Source organism: Stigmatopora nigra, chromosome 15, assembly GCF_051989575.1.
Source record: "Stigmatopora nigra isolate UIUO_SnigA chromosome 15, RoL_Snig_1.1, whole genome shotgun sequence".
NCBI lineage: Eukaryota > Metazoa > Chordata > Actinopteri > Syngnathiformes > Syngnathidae > Stigmatopora > Stigmatopora nigra.
Window position 1 is genome coordinate 3,256,940 of NC_135522.1, and position 22,391 is coordinate 3,279,330.

The window sequence follows — 22,391 nt, forward strand, 5'->3', positions numbered from 1 at the left end:
AGTCCTTTTGAATGCTTTCCTGCAACAAGGAACACAAATCAGCCTCACAAGTAAAGGCCAAGACGGGAGCATGACTGCAATACAGTGGTTAGAGCACACGTGAATATAGTTTAATTGCTAGCTTTGCTTCAAACGCCCACAATCTAGAAGAACGGCAAAGGCGTTCTGGCAAGAAAACATTTGCCGACATGTCAGTCATTCAATAGCGAAAATGTGAAATGGAGAAAAATATAGGTATTTCCTCCCGCCCAAAGCCAACTTTGTGTTGCTTTCTATAAGTGGTGGAAAAATTTGGAAATTTACAGCATCGTTAAAATGGTTTTGTGCGACCAGCTTTTGACACAACAGAAACGGAAAAAGGTCATGGAAAATATAGGCAGAAACAACATGTGACTCTTACTATTATTTAAAAGGAGTAATGAGCGTGGAAAGCCCACAATTCTTAAATTATTAGAAAGGACAACCACAATTAAATAATTAAAATATATATATAGAAAATGTATATGAATGTATACGTGTGTGTATATATAAGTATGAATATATGTATGTGTATATATGTGTGTGTATATATATATATATATATATGTGTGTATATATATGTATGTGTATATGTATATGTATGTATATATATATATATATATATATATATATATATATATATATATATATATATATATATATATATATATATATATATATATATATATATATATATATATATATATATATATATATATATATATATATATATATATATATATATATATATATATATATATATATATATATATATATATATATATACAACCACACACACATATATACATATACATATATACATATACATATATCCACTATATATACATATAAATATATACACATAATATATATACATATACACACATAATATATATACATACATACACAATATATATATATATATACATATACATAAATACACATAAAATATATATACACATACATATATAGTACACATATATCCCGGGTCAGTCCTCCAATTTGTATTCCAACGCATTGCATGATAAACTTACCCATTCTCAAGTACTGTTTTACTTTGAGTCATATACTTTCAACAACATTATCGGAATTAACGGTTTAGAGATAAACAATTACAAAAAAAACAATCATTGCACTATTTCATTAGTTTTGCATCAGTTTTATTTGATTTTGGAAAACTCTGACATGATTTTACCATTCAATTAGTATGTAAAAACTTAACCAAGGTCTTTAATACATCATATCATAAATCTGATAATCTCTCTAACTGCTAAAAATATCAACAGCCTCTTTTGTTTCACACTGAATTGATTACGCCCTTGATCATCATCACATCTCCAGCAACAACACAAATATTTATTATGTATGAAATGCTTCTCAACTCACATCTGGCCACCGAAGACTGAATTAACCTGAGGATTTATCACCCATCGTCCATCCTCTGCCAGCCATTTCAAACACAATTAGCATAAAACTAAAATGAGGATTTCCCAATCATTTCAATCTGAAAGGATTGATTAAACTAACAAATAACACAAGGTCAAATGCTCATCTGTTTCCATCCTCTATCACCTGCATCAACAGGCGACCAATCTTTAGAGGTCACATGACCTTCTGATGTGTGGTCTTCCACACACACACACACACACACACACACACACACACACACACACACAAATGTGTGCCAGTCACTTTTCTTGCAAATCCAAATGTCTTCTTAATTAGCCTGACTGCTGATTTATTTGGAAAGAGCAGATTTTTTAAAAAATCAATTCTGGAATAATCTCATTTCCAAATGATTGAGCATTTTGCATTCATCTGAAGGACCTTCCCAATTATAGATGATAAGGAATGGCTCATGTAGGCGAACACATTAGGAACGCATTGCATTGCACATGGGAAACGTCAAGGATGAAATTGAAGCCAGTTATCCTTCCATTTAATTGATTTATCTTGGTCAAATGAACTGTATATCCAATTTCTGACAGAAAATATTCAGTATCCTGAATATTAGTATCCTGCATGCATAATGTGCATCTACTGGCATGTAAAAGCTATGTTTAGAGAAATAAATTCAATTAGGTATAATTATCCCTATGAAAAACTAAATATTGCACTTACAGTTTCAAGTAGTTGAGCTTTTATTTATTTATTTTGCATTTTTACGTTTTATTCTACCCGTTTTTTGTGTATGTTTCATGTTTTTAATATTGTATTTCACCTTATTGTTTGGTTGGTAATGTTCCAATTGACTAGAATTGCCCCAAAAGGGTAATTTGGCATTGAATCCGAGTATTTCAAAAAGGAAAAGGGGGGAAGTAAACAGAATATTTGCTAGCAAAAGAATGGAAAAATTAATTGCACAAGGGCCAGTGTTGCAACGCAGTTTGGTTTGTAAGGGATCAATAGTTAAGAGTGGACTGTTCAATGCTGCCTCAACAGTGCCACCTATTGACGATGAATGCAAGGTGCACATTGTGCAAATAGTCTTGCATGTTTTTTTGGGGAAATTGCAGTGGCCGTTTTAGAATAATTAGAGACTGCAGCTAAACAAAATAAAAAATATATATAAACCAATAAATTAGGTACAGTCTCTTTTTATTCTAACAAAAAAACGAGATTTTATTTTCTTATTTTAACCCAAAAAAGTTGAAAAAAGTTACTTGGAGCCACAATTAATTGTATTGCTGTTATAATTCATTTTTATTCATATTTATTCACATATAAACATATTTATAAAATAAAAATATAATGGAAAAAATGCACACACAAAAATAACAAAATATAATTTCTCATATTTTTATTTTTGAAAGGACACAAAAAATTCTGACTTGCCATTGCACACGGTCCCTAAAAGATGTTCAAAAAATATGCTAAATATCTGCCATCATCCAGTTGGATTTCTTCCGGAATATTTCAATTTGGCGTCAAATCTGAGTGAGATCGTCTCAATCAGAAAAATGTTTTTCCCTTGACTGGTCTCTTGTAGTTCCTGGCAAGAAAATACCTCTCAGCAGAGTCTTTGCGACTGGCATTTGGCTTTAAACTCTGCACACTTGCGAATTCCAAACTGAGTTTTTCCTGTAAATGACGAGCCAGGGCGCCATCCCAGTATTTGCAGAGCAGAGAGCCCCCGGGCGACAAAATCTTCTCCGCCAAATCCATCAGAGACGACGAGCACAAGCCGACTAGTCTCTCGTGGTCCAGTTCCCGGAATCCGCTGGCGTTGGGCGCCATGTCGCTGAGGAGGACGTGAGCCCGTCCACCGGGAAGGAGGCCCGACAGTTTGGCGTGCGTCTCGTGGTCGGCAACGTCGTGATTGGACAAGAATTGGACGCCGTCCAGAGGCGAGATGTGTTGCAGATCGATCCCGACTACGGTACCGAGTGGTGATGTAAAATCTTTAGTTAAAGCAGAGTTCTTTCTATTAAGATCATTTTGATGGAAAACGACATCATCGAGTAAAAAATGACCATATAAAAGATGGTTGGATGCTTAGAATACTGAATTAATTCAAATTATTAATTTCTTGCAGGTCTAATCATGGGAAAGCACAAACTAAATGGTAACTAACACTCATGTGCAGCCATTTTGTGTCTGGATGTCAAGTATACAAATGCACATGCTCATGCAAATGTGAGTAGTAATGACGTAAATGAGAACAGGTGGGCAAGCTGAATCAATCACATTTGTTTGGTTGAGGAATAATACATAAATATAAAAATTCTAAATATATTAGGAAATAAAAGATGAGGTTGATGAAGTGCAAAATGCAAGTGACAAAAACAATACAGTTCAGCAAGTATTGCAATACAGTTCAGCAAGTATTGCAGAATGAATGGATAAAAAAAGTGAATACGTTTGAGTACACAAGTGCACAAAAGTGTTCAGATTTTTCACCATTGAGTTGAATGAGAAGCCTAAACACTTTTATACATTTTCAATGTCATTTGTTACAAGGCATTGGACAATTGTGATGGACATGCCAAAGCATTAAAACTACAAAAAAAGTATGATTTATAATCACAATGGTCCAACTGTTATAATTTGGAATAATTTGTAGTAAGAAGGCATTGCTTTCCTAACCATCATCATCATGGATCTTAATGGACTTACTGACTCACCTGTCCCCGCTGAATTGACCCGATGAGCGGCCACTTGGCTCCAGGCTCCGGGCGCCGCACCGCAGTCCACCACGGAGAAGCCGGGCTGAAGGAGACGGAACTTGTCGTCGATTTCCAGCAATTTGAAAGCACTCCTGCAGCGAAAGTTGAGCGCATGCGAGGCTTTGACATAAGGATCTTTCAATTGACGCCCGATCCACTTTTGCTCTGCCTGACTTTTCTTCTTTGCCAGACGACTCGACATACAAACAAATCTACGATGGATGCGACCAAACATTTTCTGTGAGGGTCAAAACGTGGTTACGACTTCCTGTCATGTCATCTAAAGATGCTCGACTCGATGGTTAATATCTAGCCATATACGATATCTATGATAAATGCTACCATGTATTTGGATCCTCTGGAACAAAAACGATGTAGATTTTCTCTACCTTAATTTAAAATAGTTCATTGAAACTGAGTTTTTTTTACTTTGCAGAATATTGAATTTACTATTACCTTTTTGTATTCATTTTTGTTGATGCAATTTACAGTGCTGTAATATATGTGTATATTTGTTTCTAGTCGGTTGTGTTTTACAGTGACACATTAAATCCGAGAATACAAGGGAAAGAAGTTATTGTTATTGGGGAGTGCATGGGATTCCTTAATTAGTTTTAATCCGATTATTGATCTGAAACAGGGGACCATTTAGAGGTGACATCCTCATAAAATATTAATGAGCGATCTGATTTAAATACTTCAATTTCGTCCAAAATTGTCAGATAGGAGAGATGCTGAGTCCCAAAGTTCTCACACTGGTTCTGGTGGTCCAACCTGGAAAGGTGCTGTTGGGCATGAAGAAACGGGGATTCGGGGTTGGGAGATGGAATGGTTTTGGGGGCAAAGTTCAAATTGGAGAAACTGTGGAGGAAGGAGCAAGAAGGTATGTCCATTTTGGATCTGTGATCTCCAAAGTGATGGAGAAGGAAGGATTGTTATTTCATTTCTGGGTACCAGTGTATAAATAAACCTCATAATTGAAAATGTCTTTGTATTTCTACTTAAGGGAACTCCTTGAAGAAAGCTGCCTCACCGTTGAGACACTGGAAAAAGTCGGGAACATAAAATTTGAATTTGTGGGCGAAACCCAGCTGCTTGACGTCCATATTTTTCGGGCTGATTCATACATTGGAGAGCCAATGGAAACAGAAGGTAAATCACCACCAGTGTCACCATCATTGTCAGGAACAAAATTTAACTGTACTATTTTACATTTTGGCACCGTAGAAATGAGACCACAGTGGTTCGACTGCGATCAAATCCCTTTTGATCAAATGTGGCCTGACGACAAGCTGTGGTTTCCACTTTTTCTGCAAAAGAAGAAATTTGTGGGCTATTTTCACTTCCAAGGTCATGATGTCATCCTCAGCCAAAAGTTGGATGAAGTGAAGGAGCTATGAGAGACTAAAATTGCCAATAATTCACAACATGTATGAGGAAATGCCAAATAGAGGACCAAAACATTGCTGATAGTTCAGCAACTGAATGTGGACAGCAGCCATTTTGGGACAGGGTTGGGAGTTAAATCACTGGAACGAGTAGGGTGGTTAATTTGATTCATTTATTCCTTCATGAATTGAATTATCTTCATTGTCACGTGAAAGGCCACAAAGTAGCGCAAAACAAAGATAAAAATGCCAACTTTTATGCAATGATTTAAAAAAAAAGAGCAGAAATAAAAGCGTGATGATCACATGCCTGATGATTTGCGGCGAGGCGCCTTAAAGAGAAATTTGAGAGCAGATAGATGGGAATTGTTGAGTGAAATTTCAAGATAACTCCTAATTACATTTTTTTTCAACTGGGAGGGGAGTGAATTTTAATCTTGTAAACATTTTTATTGCCACATAGCAGCCAAAAAATGGCAGTGATGGAACATATTAATAAATATGAGAGGTTTCTGCGAGAAACAGCTGTATTTTGAAAACATATTTATGTTTTACCACTGATTACTTAAAAAAAAATCGATCACAGAACAAAATATCCCAATCTCTTAATAAAAAAAAAATAAACAATCGATATACTCTAACATGCTTGTTAATACAGTCCCCATTGTATTTGACTTTGGTTCTTTTGTTTACTTTTCCCTGACATACATTTATGAATGAAATCAAGATTAATTTTCAAATACATATATTAATATATGACAGTTTACAGTAAATTGCAGGTTTTCATTCAGAAATGTCACCCAAGAGCTCAAAATCCCAAACTATGAATGTTGAAAGTGAATACTTTGACATCCACATAGCAAAAAGGCAGTGTCATGCCAGGCAAGAGTTTTGGGGAGAAAAAAAAGGAGCGTCTCCTTACTCAAGTGGGACTCTTCGTACCTGCCCATGAGCCCCCTCCCTCCAAAGGCACTGGACTCGCCGCGTGACGGCATCTGGGCGGCTATCGACCCGCGGTGTATAGTCAGAATCCTGGACATTGACGTCAATGGATCTCGATGTGGACCTGAAAGGGGAAAAAGTCAAAAGTTCATGACTGTTTTGACTCATAAGGTCTAATTTAGGTGGCTAGTGCTTTAAAATGAAACAAAATACCCTATACCCGAACCACCCTCAATGCAAAGGAGAAGCAAGCTCTAATTTGAGCCGCTCTCAGATGACCGACCTCGTCACCTCAAGCCGGAATTCTTGTAAGCATCAAAATTCCAACTAGTTTTCCTCGCCATTAACCCTTTCAGGGATAGTGGTCACTACAGTGAATGGCTATTCAAAAGTCTGTTTACAGAGCAAGTGACTATACATTGTAATAAAAATAAATACATTGGCACTCAACACTTTTAACCCATAATTATAGGGTAAGCAATATTTTTCCTCATGATTCAATAAGGATCAATTAGTATTTACATCAATTATGTCAAGAATTGCAATTCACTATTGGTCTTCTTAAAGGAGCCAAGTAAGTACCACATTCTTCTAGTTTTGTTTCCACTTTACGTACCTGAAGCCTGATATTAAACACCATTGAGGCGACAAGGTAGATGTATGGAAACCTGATTCGCAATCGCCACGCCAGATCGAAGAAGATCATCAAAGTTCTGGTCAGGCCTTTGGAAAACACCCCATAGGTGCGCCCCGCGGTGCCCGAGAAGCGGAGCACTAAGTGAGACAGCCCCGTCATAGAGGCCAATAAGTCGGGGGCTCACTCGGTGGGGCGAGCGGGGAGAAAATCGGCTCCTCGGAGGGGACCGTTCATGTCTGCTGCCGCACAATGACCCCCGATTAGATAGGTGGACGCAGGCTTTGTTTGACTTGTTGTGTTGGCAGCGGTGCTCCACCCCGGCAGCCGTCTTTTCTGCGGATTCCTCAGCCCAGTGTTGTTATCATTTAGGGGGACTGATAGCGGTGTAACACACGGGGGTTTGACAATTGGTTCCTAGCCAATAGCAGGGCACATAGCTATTCACTCATGCATATTATGTCTACGGGCAATTTATGGCGTCTTGTGAGAAGTATAGCATTAAAAATATTTCAACATAGGAACTGGATTTATTTACACGTAGTATGTAGTTTCTTATACAATTAGCTGTTTGGAAATGTGCCAATAATTCAGTGTTTTAGTGGAGAAAATCACAAATCACGCAAGATGGCTGTTGGTTATTTACGCATCTTAAAACATCTAGGGTAGTATATATCATCTTTATTACAAATAGAATGTGCTTGTGTGACGTTATGTGTTACACATTAAGTCACCCCACCCTTTTCTGCAACAGAAAACGCAACTAATTCTATTTTTACTTTATTTTATTTCTTCAGAATGTCACACAACATCCCAATTTGTATGCATTTTTATTTCTTAAGTATCCTATCATTCAGTGAAGAGAACGTGCTTATTTTTTAACAATAAATCGTGGGCGTAACGCTGCAGTAACCCATCTATACCACATGACGGCAGTGTTTCTCCCCTTTTTCTTTTCTCTTTTTTTTCCTCTTAGGGGTGGTGGCTGCTGTTTTGCTTCGTTAGCTTCCACTTCGACAGCATGGGAATGTAAGAAGAGAATCTCCCAGATAAAGTCGCGTCAAAGTGCTGCGTAAGTCGCTGCGGCTTCTACCAACTTCCTTCTGTATCTTGAGAGCACTTCCTTGACAACGACGGACCCGCCCCTTGGGACGTTTTCAGGACATTTTACTGCGATCCCATAGCGGACAAAGGCAAGACTTACGAGCTAACATCGGCTAGCTCCCAAGGCTAACCTTAGCATTCTTCCATCGAGTGCGGCGCAATGCAGGCCATCAAGTGTGTCGTTGTCGGGGACGGGTGAGTACATTTATGCCTCCTTAATTACAATCATTAATATTCTGTGGGGTCATTGGATGTTTGATGAAATGTCATACGAGGAAAGCCCATCGATTACGTCAACGTACGTGCAATCGTTTAAAGCCTCTTGAATGATCTTCTAACTTTAAAGTTGTCAGATCCTAAAAGTACACCAGCGTGAGGAATTTCAATTATTTCGATAAGTTTTCTCCCCTTTAATTAACATTTGAATACCTTTGTGGCCAATGCAAATTGTGTTGGCATTCCTTTCCCTTTGGCCTCCAAATGGGTGCGCGTGCCCGTGAGATATGTCAGAAGGCGTGGGAGGCTGCGGGCACGCGCCTAACTTCTTGTACAGGGTGTGGTGCCGGTACGTGCGTGGATGTGTTTTTCCCCCTTTTTTTCCCTTTCTTACCTTCACTTGGATGCACTGAACTGATGACGTTGGAAATGCCTCACAGGTTTTTTCAAAGTGGGCTGCTGATGACAGGCTGCCCGGCTGCCTCGCTTCTGTCAGTCTGCCCCAAGGTTGCTTGCCTACCTGAAAAGTGCATAAAAATAAATTCCCTTGAAATGCCTAAAGGGTTAAGTCACAAAAATATTTAAGCTATCAAATTGCATAAAACTGCAATGCAGTTGCAGTAATATTGGCAAATATTGCAAGACTTGCTATCCATTTTTGATTGAGAATATATTGTGACCGGACGTTTGGTCCCTGGATGTTTGGTCCCCGGTCAAATGTACTTAGATATTAAACTCTCATGAAAAGAATTTTGAGAGCTGGCTTCAAAAGTAAACTCTTTCACCATTTGTCCGGCGACCAAACGTCCGAGCACCGAATATATATAACCAGTAAATATTTTATCTTCATAAAGCAGAAGCCAATGTGACTTTCCTTGTTATCACTCTTCCTCATTGCTATGAAAGTTTCTTTTTCTTTTTCCACTTTTTCCAAGTACTAAATTGATGCTGGTGTAATTTTCCCCCAACAGAGCTGTGGGTAAGACCTGCCTGCTCATCAGTTACACCACCAATGCCTTCCCTGGAGAATACATCCCCACCGTGTAAGTAGTTACCACCCCCCCATCACTGGATTCGACGCCCGAGGAGATACTAATCTCGACGATGCTTGTAGAACTGGTTACAATGCAATCTTTTCTAAGATTCCTGAGCGGAAATAGTTGGATTTTTTTTCCCATTGGTTTGATTCAACATGTTCTAGTTTCCTTGTTTTTTTCCCCCCAAAGCCTTTCACATGAGTTAACCATGTTGTTTTTTCCCCTCAGCTTTGACAACTACTCTGCCAACGTGATGGTGGATGGCAAGCCAGTAAATTTAGGCCTTTGGGATACGGCAGGACAGGAGGATTATGACAGACTGCGTCCACTCTCTTACCCTCAAACGGTACTGAAATAGAACATTACTGTAGCCAAACCGCAATTAAGGCTTTCACAACAAATTGACTAATCAATTACTAAATTTGTCATCATTGAATCGGGTAATACAGGTATTTTCCCAATGCTTTATAAGCCTGGCGGTTCACCAAGTATTTTTTGTCCTCCGTCTAACATCAGTTTAACAAACTAAAACTATAAATATCGCACTGAAAATCTTTTTTAAACCTATTTCTAGACTAGGGTTTGGCAAACTTTTCGGCCCGGATTTGACAGATGGGCCGGGTTAAGCACAAGATATGATACAAATAAAAAAGTGCATCCGTTAACAGTACATATGAAACAAAAACAGAAAAAAAGGAGTAAATTATCAACATACTCATCACTCATCATTAAAGTAAAAAGTATAAGTAGTTTGCCCATGTCTGTTCTTGATTTTACTCTTTTTAACATAACAGTCAAAACTAAATTATGTAAATTGTGGCATCTCTAAACATAATTTGATGGTAACGCTATGGTTTTCCCCCACCAGGATGTGTTCCTCATCTGCTTTTCGCTCGTGAGTCCGGCCTCTTTTGAAAACGTCCGTGCCAAGGTGAGTTAAGATAACACTTTCTAATATTCTGACAACTGGACTGCTCTACGATACTAGCATAAGCTAAACGCATGATTGATACGCACCTAGTGGTACCCCGAGGTGAGACACCATTGTCCCAACACTCCCATCATCCTGGTGGGAACCAAGTTGGACCTGAGAGATGACAAAGACACCATCGATAAACTGAGGGAGAAAAAACTGGCACCAATCACTTATCCACAAGGCCTGGCTATGGCCAAAGAGATTGGTAAGATTTTTTTTCCCCCATTTCCAAACTATGGAGACTTAGGAGTGCCAATAAATGTCATTATTCTATTATTTCATCATATAGTTCTGTTTTCATACTATTTTTTTTTTCTCTTAACAATTACCCTTAAAATGACACTAACATCATTTTTTTGAATTTTCCATTGAATTAATTACATACCATTGCATACAAAGGTCATTTAAAATAAAAATAAAACCAACTCAGACAAATTACTCCAAGATAATCACCATTAATTAGAATGTTGCTAAAAAAAACACCACTCCTAAATTTAGTGCCACAATTAATTGCATTTTAACATACTTTTGGCACTCATATTCTCCATACCAGACTAGTCAGCATGAATTAAAGTGACTTTTTCTTTCACACAGCTTCTGTTAAATACCTGGAGTGCTCCGCCTTGACCCAGCGTGGCCTTAAAACGGTATTCGACGAAGCCATCCGTGCCGTCCTGTGCCCCCCACCTGTCAGAAAGAAGGGCAAGAAATGCAGCCTACTCTAAAGTGCATGCTTCTTCTTTACATTAGGAGCGTTAAGCCACAACAACAACTACATACTCGGCTTTCCCTAAATAGCGGCGGTTCTAGAAACTCCCCCAACCCCCTTTGAGTCAAGATAGAGAGGATTGTAACATGACAAGTGAAAATGTCCAACTTCATGAGGCCTTATATTCATTCAATCCACTTCGCTTTGTTATTTTGTTTACAGTTTTTTACAGTGGGAGTCATATTGCCAAATCCACCCCTAGCGTATTCGCATTTTTTTTTTTTTATTATTATTTTTTTTTTTATCCGCGCTCCTACAATCGATTGTTTGCAAATCTTTCACCAGCGGTTACTTTTTAATTTTTCTTTTTTATTAAATACCAACAGTGCTATTAACCACAAGCAAAGTAGATTTTTTGAACTGTTGGTGATGGGGAACAAAAAACGGCATCTTTAATGCTACTCGGGCATTTTTTTTTCTTCCTTATCTTTATTATCATTGGCTGACATTGACAGTGATAGAAAATGTATAATCGCTGATAAAATTGATTGGACGTCTATGGCCGACAATGGTGTCACTGCATTATTACTGGCAAAAGTCAGTTAAAAAAAGCTACTGTCAGTTGTAGTAGAAATTGTACTCTGCTTTGTTATAATCATGTGATTTGACCAATTTTTTTTTTGTATCTTACACTTCACTCACTGTATTGTTGGACTAACACTATGAAAAAGCTTATTTTGTTATGTTTCGTTTGTCTTTTTACAGCTAACGCTAACTTAACCTCCCTATCTCTGTGTATTGACGCTGATGGCATGTATGTGCGACATATACTGAAAAAAGGGTTAAGATTCAGATCGCATTTTGTTTATTTTCTTCTTCGCCTCGTTACAAAATGTATTTAAATGACTACAGTACAAAGGGTTCGAGAATACATTGCTCATTTATGTTTGGAATTCAGACATTATTAAGCTGTGCTTTAGCTCAAGACAATGTCCTTGTAACACTTAAGTTTTACAGATACGATGCTATTGTCACTTTTTTTTCCTTTTGAAAATGCCAATAAATTCAAATAAAATTGAAGACATTGTTTTTGTCATACTTATTACAACTGCAAACTACTTTTTAGATAGCCATGACTGTCCGATTGAACAGAAAAAATAATGCAATAACCTGGTAACGTTGAGTATATCAAGTGTATTTAATAAATCCACCGGAACCAACCAAAGGTTTGTTTTAAGGCCCTTTGTGAATAAATATACAATACCATCGACAAGCCAGCATCTTATACGCTATCTTCAATAATTCAGGAGTCAACATATCGCAATATGGTCCCTGAAGTTGTTGGTATGCTGAAAGGAAAACAGGTAAATGAATATAAATTAGTAGATTTATATATACATATGTGGTTATAAATATACATATAAATATAGTTCTAAATATACATATATATATAGTTCTAAATATACATATAGTTAATTATACATATGTATACATATATATAGTTATATATACATACATAGTTGTATATAGTTACATATACATACATAGTTGTATATAGTTAAATGTACATATATAGTTGTATATAGTTATATATACATATATAGTTGTATATAGTTATATATACATATATAGTTGTATATAGTTATATATACATAAATAATTATATATAGATATATATAGTTTATATATAACTGCAAGTACATGATAGTGTATTTACCTGTCCACCAGCCCGGCACCAACAAGATCGTGAATGTGGTACTTGATGTGATATTTCACTTGCGACGTGGTCCGCCGTCCTTCCAGCTCGGCCTGTAACACTTCGCCATAGCGAGACTTTTTCACCATGCCCAGCACGCCCTTCCGACCTGAAAAGGCAAGGGAAAGCATTCTGTCATTAGAACACAATTTCAACCCTTTCATCGAGTTTTTTCTAATCGCTTTGAGGTAGTCTGGATACGCACCTTGTATGAAGTACTTAGTGAATTTGCCAGAGTTGGGAATAGAGAGCCACCAGCTGCCAGCATCCCTTACCGTCAGGACACCTGCCTTCACCAGCTGCCTGAACGGCAATCAAAATCATTGACGCCAATGTCAATCTCGCCATGTGAACCACTACACAACAAATGGTCGTTTTGGAAGTTTCGACGGACAGATTTGACTTGACGTACGTGATTTCAGAGTCCGTGAAGTGGAATTTCTTGATCATCTGCTCTTTGTTGAAGCTCAGATCAGTGCAAGGCGACAAAACCTTGTCCAAGAACTTGTCTACAGTCCCTTGGGTGTCTCTGCCGTCCTCTCCGGCCGACACTTTGGCCTTGTAGTCGGATGTGAAAACCAGGCCAAATGCCTCGAGGTCAAAACCGAGTTGGACCATGAGTAGCTCTCCATCCTCGCGTAGTTTATTCTGCAAGCGTTTTGATTAGACAATCAGGGACCACATAAAGACATATTTATTTGTTACACTCTCTAATAGAACTGAAATATCTTCATTTATCTTACCACTTCCTTGTCCACCAGAGTTTTGTCATTATGAATGCTGTAGAGTTGGTGCTTCAGTACAATTTGGGGCAATTTGTCATTGAAGAGCTTTCTGGGAAACAATGTCATGAGGTACTCAAGGCTTGCTCGGATGTCGGTTGAACCTTTTAGTGGTTGATAGAATTTTGGTTCATAATTAGCTTCTTCCTAGTAATTGAACTACAGCCATGTTTGAAACAATGTCACTCACCTTCATCACTCCCGTGACCAAACTTCTCAGCACCAGGTCGTTTTTTCTGTACCTTGAAAATGTCCGAAATTAGAGCTCGTTTCCTGCTCATACCTGAAAAGAAAATGACATTAAATATTTTTACACTTTGGTTCCGTTATACCCGAGACATTGTGACAGTCTTCCATCCCGACTAGACATATTTACATTTTGTATTTAGGGTACGGATGGCAATCATTCATTACGGTTTGTATAGAGATACATTGCGGAATTTGATTTGTGACCTAATATTGTGAACATATATAAGTTGAAGAACATTACCTTGAATTCTGCTAGGTGTAAAATTACACACATACACATAATTTCGGGTGACGAACGCGTCAAATGCGTTGGTTTCTTTGCTTCGACATTACGAAATATAGAGTAAAATAGACGCGATATGCGCGCTGTCAGTCAATTAGGGCGACCGTTCGCACTAATTGGCCATTTTGTGCCAGTGGCAGCTCTGTTTTTTTTCGCATCTAGCGCTATATACGTGATATCTATGATTGCTCCACTATTCTTCTTCTTTTAATGAATAAGACTCACTGGCAATACTGCCCTCCTCTGGTTACGGTCGTAATGACATCCACATTTTTACTTGCACCGTTTAACTGCATGTCCTGATGTTATGGTTCTTACGAATATAACAAGTAGAACGGATCGGATTATGAAATGGCTATCATTTGGATTTGAGAAGATCTATGTGTAGATTTTAAAACAACAAGATCATTAAACAAAGCGTACGTAGCTGTTTAAAACAAAAACGAAGCTCAGCTACAGCTAAGCTAAACAGTAGTTAGCCTGAGAAAAATGCTACCAGTTTAGCATTCTGGGTTCGTGTTTGATTTGAGGTAAGTAGCCTGTAAACAATCCCCTCTTATCTTAATAAATCTAATTATGTGCAATATAGTTAACTTGATACGTGCATATATAAGTAGTATTTGCGCAACTGCCTTATTGATTTATTAATTGCCATAACAGCAACTGTTTACTATGAGAATTTTAAAAAAATATTTACACACATGATCGCATCTTTGGGTTAACATAAACATTATAAATACTTACGATGATTTAATGTTGACAATCGTTTTTTTCTTTGCAAAATCAGCATCCTCTTCCCATCAGGCAACCATGAACCAGCGACACTCACATAATTCCAGCTTCCAACACCAACGACAAACATTCAAGGGATGGAGAGATGATAGCGAACAAAACGAAAGAAGCCATAAATTTTCCAAATCAGACCGTCACCTCTCCGAGTCATCCACTCACCAAAAAGCGCCCACCTCCCACACTTTGAGCACCAGAAGGGATCTTTATGAAAAAGACTTCCCTTTATACAAACAACCCGTAGAAGTCGGGTTTTTTTCCCTCGATTCCCAGCGCAGATTCTTCAACGACAACAGACAAATGAGATACTACGCCGAACCTGATAAAAGTCCCCATTTCAACCTGAGGGATGGATACAGAGATCGTTACATAAAAAGGGACGACAGTATAAAGGAAAAACTGGACCACATCCTTCGTTGGATTTTGGCAAACAGACAAAAACTCACACAAAAGGCAGAGAAGTCATCTTCATCGTAAGTAGAGGTAATTTAATAAGAGAATATCCTGAAAAAAAACATATTATAAGTATTGGTGGTCTTTCCCCGGCAGAATTTTGGATGTAGATTTCGTCACATGGCGAGGCCATTTGACCAAATTACTAACCACGCCGTATGAAACGCGGGAAGGCTGGTTACTAGCCGTCACCAAATTCAAAGGAATCCTTTACATCAGCGAAGTAGAGACGGACGCCGCCCGCCGGGATCGAGAAAACCGCACTGGGAGACACCAGGAAATGATGTACTGGGGGTACAAGTTTGAGCAGTACACATGTATGGGTATGTAAGTTTTATGTGGTCTGGTCACATGACTTCCATTACAAAAACATACTATGCATTCCCCTCAAAGACAAGATGGACGGCGTCCCCGATTCAAGTGGCGAGGTCAATACCAACGAGGCCTTCTGCACTGTGGTCCAAACTCGTCTTTCGGATCACAGGCTTCTGTTCTCGGGTGAGGTGGATTGCCGGGATAAAGATCCGCACGCTCCGGCACCCCCCGCGTGCTATGTGGAGCTTAAGACGTCTGCGGAGATTTGTACGCCCAAACAGAGGAGCAACTTTCATAGGTATTGGAGAAGAGAATTGTATATGGATTGACGGGAAAATGGGAAAATTGTGTTATATTTTTTTTTGCATTAGGTTTAAGTTGCTCAAGTGGTGGGCTCAGTCTTTCCTACCCGGGGTCCCTCGCATAGTAGCAGGTTTCCGGGACGATGACGGAGTGGTGGTCTCCGTGGAGACCTTTCACATCTCCAAGATTTCACGGCTTATTAAGGTATAGATTGTTTACCTGCTATCAATGTTCCCTCGAATTGCAATTGCGCACTATTTTCGTCTTCTCTGCGCAGCAGCCATCATATGGCGTGCAGTAAATAAAATCCAAACATTATTTTTTGAATGTTTTTACCCCTTTTCGAAAAATTAGAGGGAACATTGTCCGCTATGTAACGTAAAAGCAGCGGCGACGACTACAACTGATGTTATTTTTTTAAAACAGGCCGAAGACAAATGTTGGAGGCCGACCGTCTGCATGAACTTCTGCAGCGACTTCCTATCTTTCGTCAAGCGTGTGGTGACTGAAGACAATCCCAAGTGAGTTTTAAAGTGTAGTTCGATCTCTGAAGCCTGACTTCACTCCATTTTTGTTGTTGTTGTTGTGTTTTCCAGTGTGGTGTATCTATTCTGCTGGAACCCGCGCTGTGATGTGACCTACTCTGTCCACCGAGACTCTTCTCATTCCTTTTTGCCAAACTGGTACCTGAAGGAACTGGGTTAAATGGTCTCAGCCTCCAAGAGACTTTTTTTTACCATCCATTCAACAAGAAAAAATGCCAACTAACTTTTACACTGAAGCGCAATGCAAAAGAGGATCCGTCTTATGTTGACCTTTGACTTTTATACAGAATCTAGTGATTGAGCATGTTTTATAAAATGAGCAAAAATGGCGCAATTCCTTCCCAGTCTTAAAATTAAAACAGTATTTTGATAGTTCTGGTGAGTTATCTTAACATATTTGTATGTTAGCTTGCTTAATATATTTGTATGTCATCCTGAGTTCTATGTTATCCTGCTTAACATATTCGTGTGTTATCCTGCTTAACATATTTCTACATTATTCTGCTTGCAAGCTTTGTAATAAACATGAAGTCTGATTGAAAATTATTTGTATTTGTTTTTATTTAAGCCACTTCTAATATGGCAATTACAGTACAAACCGACTTAGAAGATTTAGTACAATATACAGTGTGTTCGAAAGGGGAATAAAAGGTTCAAGTAAAACTGCATCACAAGTTATTTTTCATGTAAACGTTGCACCCGAGTGATGCAAATTTTTGGTGTAATATGTACACCAAAGGCACTTTGTGCTGTTAAAGAGGTAAAAAAAAATAAAGTCACGCTGACCTTAAACTGGTTAGAACGATCACTGGCCACTTTTAAATGTTGCGATCAAATCTATTAAGATAAACAGTCAACTTTGATGAGGAATGTTTGACAGTTAGTTTTTGTAATGTACTTTTTAAATTAAGTTTAGCACAAGAACCACAAAATCCACGAAAATCCACTGACTAAATTCGCTTCTTATTCAAGCCCATAACCTTAAAAGTAGCGGTGGTGATCTTCTCGTACACGACGAACATGAGGGCGGCCGTCAGTACCGTCTGGAGCAGTTTAGCCTCCAGGCCTTTGTACAGTCCGAGGACACCGTGCTTTCTGCAAATAGAACACGCGTTGTTAATCAACGACTCGTCGAATCAAAATGGGTGAAGGGATGATTCGAGCACTTACTTAATTCGGTCCATCAGCAAGTTGAAAATGTTTACCAGACTTCCCGTTAGGCCTCCCTCGCCTTTGTATTGGCCAAACTGAGAGGAAAGGACATAGTAAGGTTTTAACAATTGTTATGTTTGTATTTTATTATTATTCTGTATTTATATCACTTTTCATAAATCGCTTATTAAAACTATGGCCGCCACGGACGATGGACTTAACAACGAATGGATTATGAAATAAAATGGACAACTTTTGTGTCAAGCAGTTTCTCAGCACCCTTTTTTTCGTAAAAAAATCACTTTTTAAAATTCATATCTAATTCATTTAATAATTATCAAGCTCTCATAAAAGAAGTGTGATGCCAATAGCTTTGGCTAACATAAACATGTTAAATAAAAACGATTCCGCTGGTTTTGTAACTTTCCTGTTCGTATCACTCAATTGCGCCTCTCCTGGTAAGAAAAGGAACTGCACCCATGTCCATTCTACCTACCCTGAGGATGGCTTGAACAGTCTGGAGAGGATAAGTGGCAGTTGTTGCAATGGCTTTGGCAACAGCCCCAATAAGGAAGATTTCTGCAGATGATATCTAAAAAGAAGGAAGAGTACCAGCCTGGTTAACATAATGCCACTTAATGATTTTGGTTACATATTTTTATATCTATGGCGCTGTGATAGTCTATTATCTTTTCACCTTTCTGCCACCTTTCCCTGCCCTCCTCTTCATGTATTCGTAGAACATGAACTGCACAGCCGGGTTGAGGACGAGGATGAGTGAAGGCAGAGTGCCATTCCATAGCGTTCCTACCCCCTCATTGGCTATGATCTGGGAGAATGCATCTAAAGAAGAGAATCCACCATCAGGTAAAAATAAAATATAAAATGTATTTTTTCCAGATAAACGAACCAAAAATGCCCTTGTACTGAGTCTGATGAAGATCTTCATTTCTGAATTTGGCTCCCTGGAGCTTCAGACGAGTGTTCACAACCCACATGGGAGTGGTTAGGATCACATTGACCGCACCTAAACAAGAGTCAGAAAAAAAATGGTTGAGGGCGACCAATCTTCCCTCTAAGCTGCACCCATGCGCAATTGCGCACTACTCTCGTCTTCTCTGCGCAGCAGCAATCATATGGCGCGCAGTAAATAAAATCATAACATAATTTTTTATTTTTTTACCCCTTTCGCCATTATGGCGCTGTTTACGCGGCAGCCAGTGGCAGTATCTCTGTCCAATCTTATGTTTTTCGTATTTCACAGCATGTTTTACATGAAAAATTAGAGGGAACATTGACATGCACCTGCTTATGGCAGGTGTGATACTGGCGAGCAATGATGATGTCACTCACACTGGTACTAAGTGCACTCAGGGAGGTTGTCTTTCTGCCCAGACCAACAAAAATTTACATTAGGGTGACATCGACTGTCAAATTTCACCTGACACGATGCCCATGAGCAAGTCTACGCCGAGCCTCGACCGCTGTGGGTGGGTGGGCGTCAGCCTCTTCAATGTATTGAAAGTGTAGAAGTAGACAAAGTTGGAGCAGCAAAGGCTGGAGATGACTGGGAACCAGCCTCGGTATAAAGCCAGCCTGCAAGGATGGGTCACCAAGAAAAAAAAATGTCTGTCAACTGACTACTAAGAAATCAACAAAACATAAAACCATACTTACATTCCCTCTTCCTGGGCTATCTCAGCCAAAATGACAGGCGTGGATTTGGATTTCCTTCGCTCATCAACTGAAATTAGCACCTATATTTACATACATTTCGTTATTAAGACAAGAAGATTTTAAGAAACTTACCCTGAAGTCGACTTTTAGCTGTATCCAAAGGGAAGAATGTGGTCATTGCTGTCACGCTACCCTGAAATGACATTATGGATGATCAATATTCACCTAAATCTAGTCCCTAAAGTTTACTATACACAGATAAAAACGTGATTTTTTGTTTTTATCGTACTTATCACTTGTTTACTGACCATTGCACCTGCCAAAGCATGAACCAGAGTTTCATATGATAAGATGCCGACCGGCAATGCTTCATTCTTGGACATTTTGACAGCCTTTTCCCGTCTGTGCGCACAAACTGAACACTGACAAGAACTTTTATCCGTCTGTCATGAGAATAAATAGTTGGTAAGCTGTCAAACATTTACGAAAATAATGCAAACTTACACATTAACAGGACCAGGAAGTAGCGTTGCACAAATTGAACGAACGTTCAAACTATGGCAAAAGCAATAGAACAAAACACATTTTAGGATACGGATCATAATGTCAAATGGAAAACTGAATTAATATATATCCATTTACAAAATACATTTAAATAGAGCTATTATTTTCTATATATTTATATAAATTTCAGGATGGGTTAAAGTAAATAGTAATAACTATGACGTTTATTTGATAACAGTAGTACTTCTCACAACCGTCCGCTAGAGGGCAGCATGTGTCCAACAATTGGCATTATTTTCTTCCTCACGTATTGAACATATTTACACCCATTCAGTTTCATGAACTAATTGCCCTGCAACTTTCAGTTTTTTTACAGGAAATATTTCATAGTTATTAAAAATCGTTGAGATTAAGTAGTTTTTTTCACATAAGTGTAGAAAAAAAATGAAATAAACATGGCCTAGTGCCCAGAATCAATCGATTGCTGATGTGTTTGCGGTTTGGATTCTGTAAACAGGCCATTTTTTCAAAGTACTGTTGTTCTTACTATTAGAAGAAAAAAAACGACAACAAATATTCAAGCCATTCAATTCCGAGCAGGAATGATCGTAAAAAAAAAAAAGTTAATTCACCGCTCACCATCAAAGTCCAAGTTACGAGTCGTCATTAGTGAGGAAATGTCAAGTTTAAGCGCACCAAATCATTGGCAGTCACCCCAACACTTCCCAAAGCAAACAAGTCACATCCGCTTCATGCTGGAAAAACAAAGCGTGGACTTACAAGCATCCATCAAGCGACTCCTTCGGTGTCCGTCAAATGTCGCCGTTTCAATTGCGTCATCCATCACAGGCTAACAATCGGCGAAGACGGTTCAGCTTTACTGAAAATGTTTTTTTTTTTTACCCGGCAACAGAGGTCAGAGGTCAGAGGCGGTTTGACCTAGTTGTTGCAAACGATTGTTTGGAGTTTGGAGAGAAATTTGTTGCTGTTTGAAAAGGTTTCACACAAGTGTCAATGGAAACAGCTTGTTATGCTTTTTCTTAAAGTTTAGACATAAACAAATTAAATCAAAAAGTAATTAGACATGATAAAATAACCAGATTTTTTGACCCTTTATTTAATAAACTTTGAAACACTTGCTTTGGTCACCAAAGATGAGGAAAAAGACTTAAATAACTTAAAAGTAGATTAAAATAATCATCATAATTGAATACCAAAATCAAGTAAACAAAATGATGGTATATGATATCTAATATATTAAAAAAATAATATCTAATATATTTTTAAAAATTGGATTTGGTGATTTTCATTTAAATTTGTATGTATTCCCTTTATTTACAATATCATTGATGTTTATAAATATATAATAATACTTTTATTTTAAGGACACTCATAGTAGTTGATTTTAAAAACTACTTTCATTAGATTTCCTCATAGTTACTTTCAATGTCCTGAATTTTGAAAAGCATCCATAGAAAACCTAATTGTAATTTCCAGAGTTAACGACCCAGGCTCCCTTTTCAAGCAGCTGTCAATCACAGCACTATGAGATGACATCATGATGAACCATCACCCTCCCCCGCCCTTGGCCCGCCTCCACCTCGGCTATTGTTGCCATGACGCGGCTGCCAAAGGCAACTGGTTCCCAGTAAATCAAGTCCACGGGTGGGGGTGCAAACATATTTTTAAAAAAAGGCATTTTGAACACTCCTCCGCCAAAAAGGGCTTCAAATAAGGACAAAATGGGGGTCTTTTTGGCTGCCAATGACGGTGATGGACTTCCAATTCAATTGAGGGCCTTCAATTGACTTTAAAGTCAGAAAAACGCGACGAAAAACGTTGAAAAGAAGCTAAAGATGGCGATTTGGAGCATCAAGTTTCCCAGACACGTCACTTATCCCGCATTGTCTTTGATACTTGATCATCCGTCACATGTTGACCTGAAAGATGGAAATTGAAAGACAAGAGTCTGCAACAAAAGGGATCATATAACAACAGTGAAGATGAAACACAGTTTGTCAAAGTACTCACAACATCCTTTGAATAGGGGTGTGTATATTTTCTATATACACTGCGTTTTGTGTTTAGCACCTGCGGTGAGTTTAAAGAAAGTCTCGGTTTCTGCTAATGTGGCGTTCAATACAATTTGAATTTTGGATTTTGATGATTATACGCCATCTTTGGTGCCATATTGTTAATTTGAGATGTTATATATTTGGCATGGGTATGTTTATAGTTAGTATTTTGCTTACCTTTTCCTGTTGGTATTGTTGGACTTGGTTTTTGGGAAAGTTGACATGGAATTAAACGCTTTTATTGTTAGTATGCAGGCATAGCATTTTAAACTTAGACCGTTTTAAACGAAAAAAGAGGCACAAAAAGTAGGCGGGTCC

The 22,391-nt window shown here is 38.2% G+C and overlaps 7 protein-coding genes across 10 annotated transcripts; 3 read left to right on the top strand and 4 right to left on the bottom strand.

Annotated features, from left to right (window-relative positions):
* Positions 1 to 2,801: 2,801 nt before the first annotated feature.
* mrm2 (mitochondrial rRNA methyltransferase 2) lies at positions 2,802 to 4,487 on the bottom strand. The gene is made up of 2 exons (XM_077733930.1): positions 4,143 to 4,487; positions 2,802 to 3,419 (listed from the first exon to the last, which is right to left on the bottom strand). Exons 1-2 carry the CDS (start codon positions 4,417 to 4,419, stop codon positions 2,971 to 2,973), a joined length of 726 nt encoding a protein of 241 aa, XP_077590056.1. The 5' UTR covers positions 4,420 to 4,487; the 3' UTR covers positions 2,802 to 2,970.
* nudt1 (nudix (nucleoside diphosphate linked moiety X)-type motif 1) lies at positions 4,155 to 6,225 on the top strand. Of its 2 annotated transcripts, XM_077733927.1 has the most exons (4): positions 4,155 to 4,438; positions 4,907 to 5,067; positions 5,191 to 5,336; positions 5,412 to 6,225. In XM_077733927.1, exons 1-4 carry the CDS (start codon positions 4,406 to 4,408, stop codon positions 5,582 to 5,584), a joined length of 513 nt encoding a protein of 170 aa, XP_077590053.1. In that variant the 5' UTR covers positions 4,155 to 4,405; the 3' UTR covers positions 5,585 to 6,225. The 2 variants fall into 2 exon arrangements, with proteins under 2 accessions (XP_077590053.1, XP_077590054.1); XM_077733928.1 differs by lacking the exon at positions 4,155 to 4,438 and having other exon boundaries at positions 4,705 to 5,067.
* smim10l3 (small integral membrane protein 10 like 3) lies at positions 5,728 to 7,559 on the bottom strand. Its single transcript, XM_077733929.1, has 2 exons — positions 7,131 to 7,559; positions 5,728 to 6,638 (listed from the first exon to the last, which is right to left on the bottom strand). The coding sequence occupies exons 1-2, from the start codon at positions 7,308 to 7,310 to the stop codon at positions 6,618 to 6,620; spliced, it is 201 nt and encodes a 66-aa protein (XP_077590055.1). The 5' UTR covers positions 7,311 to 7,559; the 3' UTR covers positions 5,728 to 6,617.
* A 549-nt stretch (positions 7,560 to 8,108) lies between these two features.
* LOC144208205 (ras-related C3 botulinum toxin substrate 1-like) lies at positions 8,109 to 11,241 on the top strand. Its single transcript, XM_077733926.1, has 6 exons — positions 8,109 to 8,447; positions 9,440 to 9,511; positions 9,734 to 9,851; positions 10,374 to 10,436; positions 10,527 to 10,686; positions 11,076 to 11,241. Exons 1-6 carry the CDS (start codon positions 8,413 to 8,415, stop codon positions 11,204 to 11,206), a joined length of 579 nt encoding a protein of 192 aa, XP_077590052.1. The 5' UTR covers positions 8,109 to 8,412; the 3' UTR covers positions 11,207 to 11,241.
* Positions 11,242 to 12,406: 1,165 nt separating this feature from the next.
* On the bottom strand, positions 12,407 to 14,398 carry LOC144209097 (winged helix repair factor 1). Its single transcript, XM_077735306.1, has 7 exons — positions 14,219 to 14,398; positions 13,919 to 14,011; positions 13,690 to 13,832; positions 13,359 to 13,594; positions 13,152 to 13,249; positions 12,908 to 13,055; positions 12,407 to 12,539 (listed from the first exon to the last, which is right to left on the bottom strand). Exons 2-7 carry the CDS (start codon positions 14,007 to 14,009, stop codon positions 12,494 to 12,496), a joined length of 762 nt encoding a protein of 253 aa, XP_077591432.1. The 5' UTR covers positions 14,010 to 14,011; positions 14,219 to 14,398; the 3' UTR covers positions 12,407 to 12,493.
* An 89-nt stretch (positions 14,399 to 14,487) lies between these two features.
* On the top strand, positions 14,488 to 17,202 carry dxo (decapping exoribonuclease). 3 transcript variants are annotated; one of them, XM_077735116.1, is made up of 7 exons: positions 14,488 to 14,790; positions 15,065 to 15,522; positions 15,599 to 15,825; positions 15,896 to 16,115; positions 16,189 to 16,324; positions 16,547 to 16,641; positions 16,717 to 17,202. In XM_077735116.1, exons 2-7 carry the CDS (start codon positions 15,071 to 15,073, stop codon positions 16,823 to 16,825), a joined length of 1,239 nt encoding a protein of 412 aa, XP_077591242.1. In that variant the 5' UTR covers positions 14,488 to 14,790; positions 15,065 to 15,070; the 3' UTR covers positions 16,826 to 17,202. The 3 variants fall into 3 exon arrangements, with proteins under 3 accessions (XP_077591242.1, XP_077591243.1, XP_077591241.1); XM_077735117.1 differs by having other exon boundaries at positions 15,323 to 15,522; XM_077735115.1 differs by having other exon boundaries at positions 14,489 to 14,790; positions 15,048 to 15,522.
* Positions 17,203 to 17,208: 6 nt separating this feature from the next.
* On the bottom strand, positions 17,209 to 20,797 carry slc25a17l (solute carrier family 25 member 17-like). Its single transcript, XM_077735118.1, has 11 exons — positions 20,779 to 20,797; positions 19,999 to 20,049; positions 19,803 to 19,937; positions 19,627 to 19,687; positions 19,495 to 19,561; positions 19,259 to 19,413; positions 18,728 to 18,844; positions 18,515 to 18,660; positions 18,314 to 18,409; positions 17,836 to 17,912; positions 17,209 to 17,760 (listed from the first exon to the last, which is right to left on the bottom strand). Exons 3-11 carry the CDS (start codon positions 19,875 to 19,877, stop codon positions 17,616 to 17,618), a joined length of 939 nt encoding a protein of 312 aa, XP_077591244.1. The 5' UTR covers positions 19,878 to 19,937; positions 19,999 to 20,049; positions 20,779 to 20,797; the 3' UTR covers positions 17,209 to 17,615.
* Positions 20,798 to 22,391: the final 1,594 nt, after the last annotated feature.